Source organism: Otolemur garnettii, unplaced genomic scaffold (genome assembly GCF_000181295.1).
Source record: "Otolemur garnettii isolate 467f Iridium unplaced genomic scaffold, OtoGar3 scaffold00017, whole genome shotgun sequence".
Classification (NCBI taxonomy): domain Eukaryota; kingdom Metazoa; phylum Chordata; class Mammalia; order Primates; family Galagidae; genus Otolemur; species Otolemur garnettii.
In genome coordinates this window covers 17,768,394-17,782,381 of record NW_003852412.1, presented here as the reverse complement: position 1 = coordinate 17,782,381, position 13,988 = coordinate 17,768,394, and the positions used below count along the sequence as shown (strand labels likewise).

At 36.3% G+C, this 13,988-nt stretch overlaps 1 protein-coding gene across 2 annotated transcripts in view; it reads left to right on the top strand.

Moving 5' to 3' along the window:
* EDIL3 (EGF like repeats and discoidin domains 3) overlaps positions 1-13,988 on the top strand; it is a 430,053-nt gene that overhangs the window by 401,363 nt on the left and 14,702 nt on the right. For both annotated transcript variants that reach the window (XM_003785962.2, XM_003785963.2), the window contains one exon: positions 4,855-5,010. In XM_003785962.2, coding sequence (XP_003786010.1) covers positions 4,855-5,010 — 156 coding nt within the window. The remainder of the gene's footprint in view (positions 1-4,854; positions 5,011-13,988) is intronic.

The following is a 13,988-nucleotide window of genomic DNA, read 5'->3' as shown; positions in this document are numbered from 1 at the left end:
GGCCAATTGGATGAGAATGTTTCAAATTGTATACGGAAACAACACACTGTACCCCATGATAGCATTAATGTGCACAACTATGATTTAATAAAAAAAAATAGGTCCATAATAAATGTTTATGGAATCCAAAAATAATAATAATAATAAAAAACATATATAAAGTGAGGAGGGCACAAATTGTATCTGACGGTGTGAGAGAGTTGTTTCTCAATCTCTCTTCTTTTTTTTTGAGACAGAATCTCACTCTGTCACCCTGGGTTGAGTGTCCTGGCATCATAGCTCACAGCAACCTCAAACTATTGGGCTCAAGCAGTCCTCTTCCGTTAGCCTCCTGAATGGCTGGGACTACAGGCGCACACCACAACTCTTGGCTAATTTTTCTTTCTTTTTTTTTTTTCCAGTAGAGACAGGGGTCTCACTCTTGTTCAAGCTTGTCTGGAACTCCTGTGCTCAAGCAGTCCACCAACCTCGGCCTCCCACAGTGCTGGGATTACAGCCACTGCTCCCAGCCTCTCTTCTGTTTTTCTACAGCATGTTTCACATTTGTAATGATAAAGAGTATTAAAATAAAAATGTTAAACATAAAATATTCATAGTTATTATGCTGCCTCCCATTCTCAGTAGAAATATGCAGCTGAATTACTTGCATCATTCTAAATAGTTATTTAGATACAGCTGGGTGGTACATTTCTGCAATAAGTCTCTAGCCTGTGTTCACTGTCTGTACAACTGTTTATCTGTATCACTTTTCATTTTCCTCAACCCTTCTAGAATATCTCCATGAAAATCAAGTTACTTTCCCAGTCTGCCTCATCTTTTTCCAGGGAGCCAACATCAAGGTGTTGCCGAAATGTATGAAATGTTGTTTATCTTGACCTTTTACAAACAAAAACTCACAAACTTTCTACACCATTTGTCTAAGTTAGACATGCTCTAAAACTATTCATAGTTTGCTAAAACATCACAGGATGTTTTACAACAAAAATTTATAATCCTACATAATTCTCATGCATATGTTTTATTTTTGCATCACTTAAGCCTCATTTCCATAAGTATCCCCCTCTTGTTTTGACTCTTAGAATGAAATAAATATCTCAGTACTATTTACTATTTATCTAATTTTCTCTTTTAATATTATTTTAGAACCATTTCCCTGTTGCAACAAAGCCAGTGTCTAAATAGAGATGCATAAGGTTCCATGAAATTTGTTACATTAATTTAAGTTAACCATTTGACTCATAAATGGGAATTGAAATTGTTTCAAATCTTCTCTAACTAAAGATGAAATGACCAACATTTTTAATTCCTAAGAAGCTGAATGAAATAAACAACCAGAAGTTGTTTCTGGATCTTTCTAGCCACTCACTTCTCTGTTTCTATAACCTTCTATCAAGGTACTTTCAGACTGAAATTAAATTATTTCCTCAGATTTATTTCATCTTGTTGTTATCCAAGTCTTCTATAGCATTTACCATAGTCCACATGTTGCTGTACACAGCAAGTATTAACTCATCCTCATAAAATCCTGTGGGGATGATGATCCTTACTTTTCAGAAGAGGAAGCTGGGAGGCAGAGAGGTAAAGTCGTATGCACAGGGCATGTAGCCCGTTCCGGGCCCCCAGCCACCCAGCTCCAGGAGAGCAGACAGACTTTCCTAAATTCCTGAAGATTTCAGAAGGATTGTTTAATTGCTTGTCTTCTCCAGTAAAAAAAAAATAAAATAAAAATGAAAGATAGAAAGATGACACTGTGTTTCCCTGATACAGAAAAACGAGGAGAAAGGCAGACAGCCTTCTCGGCTAGGGTACATAGTAGCATCCGTAGTCATAGATTGGTCCTTGTTCCTAGAAAATAGTTAGGAAACAGTTCCTGTTCATTCAGCAACGCTTCTGTTGAGGTCCTGTGACATGTGAGGATGGCTCAGACAGATACAGACTCAAAGTGCTGTGGACTAAGCCCTGGGTGTGCTAATGAGCCAGCTTAGATTCCTAAATAATCTGCTCTATTTTAGCGACACTTTAAGAGGTGAAGATCTAAAACTCCAGAAGGTATTTTGTCCATCATTTTTGCTGTTAACCGCAAAGATCTGTGAGAAGGCAGCGTGGCCCTAGGGAAGGGGCAAGCATTAGGGCCTGAGGAACACACTTTTCTGGAATGATCCTGCATGCCGAACTCTGGGGTTATGTGGTCTGAGTGTGTCTCAGGGTGGGTTTGTTTTGTACACGGCCTGGTTCAGCAACTTCATGTTAAGTGTGAGTTTCTGATTTTTTTTTTTTTTTTTTTTTTTTTTACTAAAAGAAGGTTGGCTTAGGCCTAGTATTTTAAGTTTAGTATAGCAAATTTTAGGACAAAATCCAGCTTGAAACAGATTGCTGACTATTTAAGCAGAGAGCCTGGCTTAAATGGAAAAAAAAAATAAAGAAAAACATTTCTAGATAGAAAAAAAAGTGTTGGAAAAGGGGAGCAGTTAGAGTGGGAGAAAAACATATCTGTTGTAAAGAGCCAAGACACACAAATTAAGGAGAAAACATCTCCACCCAGCAGGAAACCCAGCTGCCTTTAAAAAATACCACAGAAAAGGCAATGCTAGAAGACTCTTCATCATGTCATCTTAGCAAGGGACTTAAAGCGGTTTAGGGTCTGCAGAATTCAGCCCTGGAGGTGTCTGCATCCTTGGTGACCCTGTTTGAGTTTCTGTGCATTTCCAGCTTGCGATGGTAGCACAGTGACACAGAGACGTACGTCTCTCTGTAAGAGACATTTAACCGTTTACTGAACCAGCAACACCACAAGAGCATGTTGCAGAATAGCGGCTTTCCCTGGTGTCTCTGTGCAGTAACGTTTGGATTTAACAAAAGCTGTCCAGAGTTTTAAGTCCAGACGGCCGAAGAACAAAGAGACAATTCACAGTAAAACACAGGGTTTTGCTAACGTTGTAAATCCAAAATTGTTTTTGTCAGTTTGATGACCATAGTGATTCTTTAGAAATCTCTGAAGTAGTCACAGAAAATGGGAATAAATCATTGAGTGGTGATATGAGGGGTCGATGAGTGATTACTCATTGGAAAAAAAATCAGTGACTGATCATTACTCTAAGAAACCAAGGTGTGATAAACCTCCGAGTCAGAAAGAGATGGATTAGAATCTGCAGTCCTCCTTCGCTTACTGTGCATTTTTGGATCACACACCATGTAACTAACATTGCCTGAGTATCTGTCACCTCATCTGTAAAGTGGAGATGGGATCTTACCTTACATGGTTGTCAAGAGGATTAAATGAGGTTGTACCAGAAAACACTTAGGATGATGGGCGATATTAACCATTTCCTTCCCAGGATATTGTAATTTTGTCATTCTGTATATTTTCGGGACACACGATATATTTTACATGATGTTTGAGAAATAGCAAAAAAAAATTAATAACTTTCGAGTTTGATACATTTTCTGAAATGTTTTAATAAAGCATGAAAGGTGGTCTGTCTTACTTCATCGCCCAATTTGAGCCTAATGTCTTTGATACATGTTCCAAAAATTGAACAAAAAGTCTACACAGATTAGAAATACTCATATTCACAGGCCGTGACACACTGGGGACTTTGTTCACATCTTAATGAACATCTTTGTCACTAAATATGGTCTTATTCTCTGCATCTTCTCTTTCTTTTCTCCTTCTTGGCCTGTGTCTGACCCATCTCTGTCTATTTGTGACTCCCTTACATCTCACAGGATAGAGGCCTAAAATAGAAACAAAAGGGCGCAGTGGTTGAAAGCACCAAGATCACACGTGGGATCATGACAGTTAAAGATGATAAGATCAAGGGCGTATCCGGCACTTAGTCACAGGAAATAGGTGGAAGTAGGTGGCTATTGTAAGAGGACAGCGGAAGCTGTGGATCAAGGAACGCAAGTGAAATGAAAGGCCAAGTTCTTCTGAGAGTTGTCCACATGGAAAACAAAGATTTCTAGACTTAAAAAAAAAAAAAAATTAGACTTGTGAGATGTAAGAAAAGATGCAGCAATGAATGAGAGAAAAAAGAGGGAGACATTGAACTATTCTATGTGATATATGCTTCTTTGAAAACATTACCCTGATCTTTCACATTTTGATTACATCTTGATAGACCTAATGTGCCCTGGGTGTCATCCCCTGTAAGTATATATTTTGCAGAAAAGAATACATGATAAGCATTCTCACAAGTGAGGAATGCATATTTTTAATCTTCCCTTACTTTTAAAGACTACTTGCCATTCTCCTGAACCTTTTTAGAGGTTGTTTTCTCAAAGGAGATTTTCATTGGCCAATGATTGCTAATTATTACTGAATTATTTATATTCTTGGATCTCTTAAAATTCGTGGAAACAAGATTGGTCTTGTATTTAATGTCTAATGGTGAAATATCTCATACTATTTTTCTTCTTGATATGTACACAGCTACAATTTTATCTTTATTATTGAATTAACCAATAAAGTCAGTGTATTAAATTATAACCACAAACTCTGGAAGGTAATGAACAATCTCTAGAAGATCAGCCCTGCTAGTTTTGTTTTGTCTCAGTTACACAAAAGTCGTACAAATAGGTAAATCCATTTAATATAAAACTAAATGGTGGACTGAAGTACCATTATTTTATTTCATAATAGTCAAATTGATTATTCAAGGAGTCTTGGACTGCATTTATCCAGTGGCAGAATCAAAACTATAAGCCAACAATAGACTCAGTCTTTGGTTTCAAAATACAAATAGCCAGGTTGATTTTCTGTCTTATATACGATTTTAAGTCTCTTGTGTTAAAAGACTTGCAAATTTACAAGACTCAGTTGCTGATGTAAACTGTGCTTTTTCCTTCTTTCAGGTGGATCTTCTTGTCCCTACCAAAGTAACTGGCATCATTACACAAGGAGCGAAAGATTTTGGTCACGTACAGTTTGTTGGTTCCTACAAACTAGCTTACAGCAATGACGGAGAACACTGGACTGTCTACCAGGATGAAAAGCAAAGAAAAGACAAGGTAAGTCTCCCAAGTGGCTTAACAAGTTCAGAACTGGAGGGTCAAATTGTACCCAGGTTTAACTGAATAAACTGCTTACCCATCTGTTCTGAAAATATCTATCCATACTGAAAACGTATGTTAAATAAAAAGTTTTGAAGAATAGTATTACAAGGAGTTGGTAGTCCATCATGTAATGGTGCAACCTATAGGAAAAAAATTGTTTTGCTGATAAAATTTTCCATATTATCATTTATCTAAGATCTGATTCTGTTCACCTTATGTTTTATAAATGTAACAAAGGCTTTAATAATTTGCCATCAGGCACATGTGAAGTTACTGCTGAAGCACATGCTGCTGTTACTTTCTTTATTAAAATAAATTGCAGATGTTAGAGAAGAATTTCTTCGGAGAAAAAGATTTCATGGGATTATTAAACATTTTCAGGTTCCTTCAATTTCCTTGGTTATTGTGACAATTAGAAATTTTTTAAATAGACCAATTTTGATTATATAGTTTATTTAAAAAAATGAGATATTTGCTCAGGTTCCTTGATTGTATTTTAATATGTAGATTGATTTTTTCTTTGAACTATAATCTGTCTGAAATAGTACATGTACACGCCAATACATATACACTTAACCTCATACAATATGCACCATACAATTTTTCATAGTTTTCTAAAACGGTTCTTACCTGTGTCAACAGCTCTTCCTAGTATCTACTATTGTCCGTATCTGTGAGACCCTGGAGAATGAATGTGCCCAGGGCAAGATCAATGCCTAATTGGGATCAGGTGTTAACATATAACCGATGTTGCAGTGTAACCAAATTGAATGAACGCATTGCTTAGAGTCTTTGTGCAAAGAATTCCAGCTTTCTGGAGACAGAGGCAAAAACTCTTAGCTGAAAATTTTTGGAAAAATATAATGAACTCTTTCATACATGTTAAGTATTTCTGAGTTAGTAATGAGTTTGCTCCTGTTCTACAGCGTTTTTGACCTTACTGTTATTTTGCTATGAACCAAGAGGGCAGATGAAAACATCTTTCTTACTTCAAGTATTTATGGCAGAGAATTTATAAATTTCCCCCAATACACTAGGCCTAGAATGACCTATTTCAGTGATTCCACTGAGTCTGAATTCACTTTCCACAAAGTTTATTTTAAAGGAGACATGCTTTTAGGTTCAGATTTTAAAAGATTAGGTTTGAAAAGCCACATCTATTCAGAACACACCTACTTAACATCTTAGGACACATGTACATTTAACATGTTAATTCTTAGAAACTGTTATAACATACAGTGCCACAATTCAATTGGGAGTGCTTATTGTTTTCCTAGAAGATCATCAAACAATGGCATAGCTGATAATCACAACTAAGTTTGAAGGAATATTGGGTATTTGATAGAATTGTCTTCAAATTTATTTTAGGAGCCATAGACAAGTGCCTGCCATAATGTATTTTAAGTAACTATTTCAGTTCCTGTGTTTCACCTTTTACGGTAGACATTGTGATTCATGAAGAGTGTATCTTTCATAAGATGAACTTTTTTAAACTTCATCAATTACATAGGCTTGAAATTAATTTTAAGGTAAATAAGTATCGCCATCCATTGTCCATGTATACCATTCACCAGAAGCACATCTATAATAGTAAAATCCTTATGTGGGTTAATTTAGGGGAAAAAAACACAAAGAAAAATATGGTGAAATCATTGAACTGTTGAAATACTTTTTTGAATATCCATTTATATTAAAAATGTGATCTAATATATGTATGTGAATAATTTTTTGATTGATAAACTGTACATTTGCACATCAGTGTATTTTCTTTCATTATCTGAATCTAAAACAGGTCCAATTTTTGTGTCAAGTCGGTCAAGTTGCTTGACAGTGCTGTTCGGGCTTTATTTATCTTTGCTGATTTTCTGTCTATTTGCCCCATCAACTACTGAAAGAGGAATGTGGACATTTCCAACCCTAATTATAGATTTATCTATTTCCCCTTGTTACACCTGTGTTTCCTTCATGTATTTTGAAGCTCTGTTAAAATATACATAAACAATTAGGATTTTAGTGTCCATTTGATCAAATTATCCCTTTACTATTGGCAAAGGAATGTATGTATCCCTGTCAATATTATTTGCTCCCAAAATCTACATTGTCTGAGATTCATGGAGGCACTCCCGAGCTCTTTTTATTAACTCTACCTTGGATATGATTTTTGTGTACTTTTACTTTTAACCTATTTGTACTCTGTATTTGAAATGTATTTCTTCCATAAACCTATAATTTGGTCTCCTTTCTTTCAGTCTGTCTCCGTTTTTTAACTTGCTCATTTTGGCATTTATATTTGATATGAGTACCATGTAATTGGGTTTGAATCCCTTATCTTGCTATTTATTTCCTTTTAATCACATCTTTTCTTTGTTTTTCCTTTTTTTCTTTTTGGCTTCTTTTAGATTCATAGAATTGTGATTGTATTATATCTTCTTTGTAGACCTATCAGCTATAATGTTTTGTTACTTTAGCAATTGTTTTAGATCTTATGGTATACATTTTACACTTACAGAATCTACCTTGAAATGAATGTTGAGCCCCAGAAACTTACCCTCCATAAGCACAAGTGAAATAGATTATAGCTGTAAAGCCACATGCTTAGGAACCTTATTTATTATAACATATGATTTGGACATTTTCAAAATAAATCTGTTTTGCTAATAATACTTGTACATATTTGGGGGCTACACATGATATCTTGATACATGAATACAACGAATAAGGATCAAATGAAGGTAATTGGCCTGAAAAAGTGCCTCACTCCTATAATTCTAGCTCTCTGGGAGGCCAAGGCTGGTGGATCCCCAAACTCAGGAATTTGAGACCAGACTGAGCAGGAGTAAGACCCCCCCATCTCTACTAAAAATAAAAACAACTAGCCAAGTGTGGTGGTGGGCACCTGTAGTCCCAGCTACCCAGGAGTTTGAGATTACTCTGAGATATGACACCGTGGCACTCTACCCAGGGTAACAGAGTGAGACTGTCTTAAAAAAAAAAAAAAAAGTCAAGGTAATTGCAATACCTATTACCTCAAACATTTAACCAAAGTAAATTTTATTATAAGAAGAAATCCACTCCCACAAGGCAAGCTGAAAAATTGTTAGATTAGCAGGTGCTGTTTAGTGAAAAGAATGTGGACCAGAAATCTCGTGTGAGATGAGTCACACTGTTATCTATGCAATGTAAAAATTTTTTAAAATGTAAATTACTTTAATATAAACATGTGAAAATTGGCTCAATTCAGCCGGTAATTCTGAAATTAAATTGAACTAGTTTGATTATAATATCATAACTAATGAGGAACAATGAAGAAAACTTAAGATAAGTAAATTTACTATCTATTATCAAGGGAGACAACTGATACCAATAAACTATAGATTAAAGCAATAATTAATGTGCATATTATCATAAATAAATGCTTTATGTAGAAGGAACTACAGGGAGTTCTTCATTTTTACATAGAAAGAAATTTTATAAAATAAATGAGAAAATGTAGATAAGCATTTTATACATGCAAATATACATATATCAATCACGATATGTGTTTTTAATAGATACTAAAATGATTGTTGTGCTTTCTTTTTATTATCACTATTAGTAGATATTTTGACTGTAATATGATATGTCTTCCATAGGTGTGTTTTTCTCTTTAGAATGATTCAGTAGTACTTTGCAGTTAATTTTTCTAAGGTTATGTGAGCCATCTCCTCTTGATTCTTTACATTATTTGTATCTTGTTTTCCATGGTTCCTTTCCATAGGGAAACAAAAGTCTTCAATATTTATTAGTGCCAATTCAACTACAAACTTTCATCCAGACAAATATAATAAGTGAACTGAATGTTTCAGGGCAAAACATGTGTCTGTGAGATATAGTACAGTTGCACATCTCAGACAGAAATATTTACATACAAAAGTTTCTTAGTCTTCTTTCGTGCCTTTTATTGTTATTGATTGCTTGCTTTAATAGATTTTTGGGATGTGGGTGTGGAAGTCGACGCAGATCGTGGCGTACGATTGCTTCAGAGAAAAAATCTCGAAATATATCAGTTTTTTTAAGTTTGTAATAAATGGTATAAAATTCTAAAAGTGTATGAATGCCCTTTGTGATTTTTATTAGTGAGAATTACTAATTTCTAAGGCTTTTAGAAAATAAATGCCAGAGAAGAATCATCAGTGTACATAGGAGTGTCTAAATATTCTTATGAATGTAAGGGTCTTCATATGAATGTATGTGTGTGCACATGCATACCAAACGTCAGTTGATTAAAAATAAATGCCTTGTTCTCTTCATTAAGATGTCAGTTTCTGACTGCCCTCCCATTGTATTCCCAAGAATTATAATTTATTAATATTCTGCATTTTTTAGTGAAATTCCACATTAAATCTCTTGTTACTGAGCCTGTGATGACATTTTCATCACAGTCTATACATTTTTATTTTTCACTTTCTAGTCTGCAGTATTTTTGAATATTAAACTAACGTCTCAATTTCTCTGCAGCGTGGATTCAGGTACATTCTTTATTTGAAAGTCAAATGTTCCTTTGCTCTTATGAAAGTGACGTTTGTTTTATACTCTTGGAGCTGTTTTTTACTGCACTTAGCAGGAAAACTGCAAAACTTGACAGACACTTTCAGTATTTAATTTTTCAGGTTATAAGCCAAAGTAAAACAATAATAAATTTCAGGAAGTATACTTATATGGAAAAATTAGAATTGAAAATGGGGTTTCTCATCCAATATATTAGTCATAATGTCATGGCGTTTAAATAAACCTGAATTCACACCATAGGAGCTTTCTTCTTTGAGGAATAAAGAAGATACTCAAAGATACTCTTTTGACCTCTCTCCCTGAATTTATCCAGGCTTTTGTAAAAGCATAAGTTGAAAAAAATGATACTTTGCTCAGATTTTCCATAAAAGAAAATAAAAAATCCTGTTTCCAGTAAGACTTCGTTGGTCCTTAAAGATGAATGACATATATTCATCGTGAAAAATACTGCCACATCTTGGGGAACTAATTCAGTAGTTACCAAAACTGTCAGATCATAACACTCATGAAGAGGGCTTGTTTCAAATTAGAGACTTCTGAGTCCTGCCTCAAACTCTGGGGAGAGGAGCTAAAGATCCTTTTACAAAACTCCCAACTAATCTGAAGAATTACCAAGTCTGGGAAAGATGACTATAATCAATGCTAAAACCAAAGCTAAGTTTTTGAAAATAAGTTTAGTTTTGTAGTTTCTAGTCGAAACTACAAAGTAAAGTTCAGAACTACTAGTAAGTTCAGAATTGAACTTACTGTAATTCTGTCAGGGACTTTAGCCTCTATTTGGTCAGTCTGTAGAAGTCAATGGGAATCAATGTCTCCAAAAATAAGATTTCAGTAAGTTTGCAGATTTCCTTATAAAAATCAGAAAGTAAACAACATTCAATTTAGACAAAGGTGAAATTGCAATGCACATAATAGATTCAAGTAGTTTAGAACAGAGACAAGGTGGGGGGGCCTCTCCAGAGAGCTGGCATTTATCCTCATTTCATTGTGTTCAGCAGGCATTTATGGCCTACAGTGAGCCACACACTGCGAGAAAAAATCTGAATATGACACAGAGCCTCAAAAGCTGCCAGTCTAATGCGGCGCTCAGATAAGGTGGAAATACTTTGATTCAGTCTGCTTATTCTGAATAATCAAAATGTAATCCACCAAGTATATTATCTGATAAAATAACTCTAGAGAAGAACTAGCACACAGGCGGTGCCAGTCTCATAAAAGTCCATGATTCTCCAGCGGAAGAAAGGAGTCCCTGGTCTTTTCTACCTCTTTCTCAACCTGAGGGCAAAAAGCAGAAACAACATCACCAATCCTTGCTAACATAGCCACCAGCTGTAATCTGTTTTGAAGGATATATTCAAATTCAGCAGTAATTACCAGGGAGCCTCCTGTCACTCCTGTGAAGTGGGCAGTTTTAGGGAGCTGAAATTAAATTTAAAAGTTTGAAGTCCACCTCCTGGGTATGGCAGAGGTGGGAAGAGTAGTCAGTGATACTCGGTGCTGTTCTTTGAAATTCGATCTGGGGGAGAAACAAAGAACCTGGTGTCTTCCTTAGGAGGCAGGTAAGGAATTCTCAGCTGGGGGTGGGGGTGGGGCGGGGAAGGCTGATAGGCCAGAAACCTGAAGGAAATGAGTTAGTCTCAAGAGGGAGCTTCTGAGGGGCGGGATCAAGGGCATTGCCTCTTCATGTTACAGGAAGACCCTTAGGTTCATCCAATCAGAGTCCTCTTACTGTTTTCAAATAAGGCACACGGGGAAGGAAAGGAAGCTGTGAAATAAAAGCAATTTCCAAAAGCTAAACAACTTTATCTGAAACAGGAGGATTCAATAACAGCAAATGAATCAGGCCTCCGTGTGATAGAGAATCATACGAGGTCACTTTATTTTATTTACCTAAGTGTTTGCTAGGTAATATTTGCTAAGGGAAAAATGATATAGTTTCAGCACTGTCTGAAAACAAAGGACATTGTTATTTAAATGAACCCTCTTTGGTATCAACTGTTATTTAGAAGTTTATCTTTTCTTGGTGTTGTTTTTCAACTTTATGGGGCATGACGAGAATATGTGTTGGTGTGAAGAATATAGAATTGTCTGTATTCACACAAATGTGGATTTGTTAGGTTTTCAAACCTACATTTGGTTAGGTTTTTAAACATAAGATACATACCTGAGAACATTCATATTTTGGCAAAGTTCTGTGCTGAGCTCACCCTTTTAAATTTTTAAATTATATTAAGTAGCCCTGGACAGGAGTGAACAGAGTAAGATAATAGCTAACACCGTGCTCTCTTTTTTAATAAAATAATAACTGCATTGAATTTTTAAATGCAGCCTTGGGGAAAATGTGTTCAAGTCTGAATGAAGGCTAATAATAAGCAGACACAAAATATTTTGTGAAAACATGTAAATAAAGAAGTTCAGTTGCTTCTGTGATGTAAATGTCTTTGCAGCCATTCAGGCTGCAATCACAAAAAAAAAAAAAAGAAAGAAAAATCTGAGAAGTTTATAAACAACAGAAATTTGGTTCTCATAGTTCTGGAGGCTGGGAAGTCCAAGATCAAGGAACCAGAACAGATTGAGCTATGGTGAGTGCACAGTTTCTGGTTCGCAGATGGAGCCTTCTGCCTGTGTTTTCTCATGGTAGAAAGGGGACAAACAAGCTCTCTATGATCTCTTTCAAAAGGGGACTGATCTCATTAATGAGATTCTCATGACCTAATCACACCCCAAATGTCCGCCTCTTAACTACCATCGCCGTGGGAGTTAGTATTTTAATATAGAGGGATGTATACACATTTGGTGCATTGCACTGTATATTCTAATTGCCACATTCAAGGCAATCCTGTAGTTCAGGGGTCCTCAGACTTTTTAAACAGGGGACCAGTTCATTGTCCCTCAGACCATTGGAGGGCCGGACTGCGGACCCCGGGACAAGTCAGCTGCTAAACAGGACAGGCAGTGGTGGGAAAAACACCTGGCAGCCCAAATAAATGTCCTAGACGGGCTATAGTTTGAGGACACCTGGTGTACTTCATTATGCAGATTTTATTTTATTTTATTTTATTTATTTTATTTTTGGAGACAGTATCGTTGTTGTCCAGACTGTAGTACAATGACATAATCGTAGCTTACTATAGTCTCAAACTCCTGTGCTCAAGCAATCCTTTACCTCAGCTGCCAGAGTAGGTAGGACTACAGTCACACTCCACCACACTGAACCACGTAATTTAATGTTTTTATAAAGACAGGATCTCACTATTGCCCAGGCTGATTCCAAATTCCTAGCCTCAAGCAATCCTTTGGCTTCAGCAGGACACCTATATATTTTGCTAAGGCCTCTGCCTGAGAGGCCCACTCTCAGGAAATATCCAAGTACAGGAAAATTAGTTTAGCAAAGTGAAAATGGTTTTCTTGCCTAGATCTGCCTGACCTAATTGGGGAGGAACAACCTAGTTAAATTTGAATTCAGAAAATAAAACAGCAGCGATGCATGGTGTGACTCCAGTTACTGAAGTACACAGAGGAAAACATACTGGGGACCAATGTATCAGAGTCAGTTGTGAAGTTGGGAATCTGAGATTAGAAACAAGGTGAGATGCGAGTCCAGAGACAAACAGGCGGCTGGCTCAGCAACAAGGAAGACTCTGCTTCCATGTCCACGTGTAGCATGAGCTCCAAGATATTTGTTCTGAACCTGGGATAAAGAAGTGGTTAAGGACAGGAAGGGAAGGAGAGGGAGGGCTGAACAGGAGGTGGGGCTGATGGTACAGACATGAGCAGCGAGGCGGTCAGAACCTTGTGCAGCTATACATGTTCTATTATCGTAGAACGGAGCACCTGTCAATGATGGCAATAAAGACAAGCCAGAGTGACAGGCTGGCCGTGGAAACAATCAGAAGCCATTTGATCTTACAGACTTCAATTAATTTTAATAATTTAGTTTATTTAGAGACATTAATTGAAAGCCAGTTTTTCTTCCTCAAGGATCAATTTTAACATTTCTTAAAAAAAAAACCACACAAAACCAACTTTGTCTGCTATTTCACATTTGTTATGTTAACTACTGGTGATGTGAAATATTTTGACCAGTGAAACATACAATTTTCTTGAAGGTATTTGGATTTTTACACCTGCTATGTTAGAAAACAAAAAATATAAGCAGATAACACACTGTCTAATAACACACCATCAGATGGAAGAAACAAACATCAAGCACACAGCCCACAAAACTCTCTGATCAGTGGGTGGGTTGAGAGCAGGGACTGGAAGACCGTCCCTCCTGTGACTGTTATTTAGTGACCAATAACGTCTCAGCACAAGGCTGTAAGACTTCATTGTCAGTAAGTTTTTGGAAAAAGAAAAAAATTCAGGGTAATAACAATAATGAG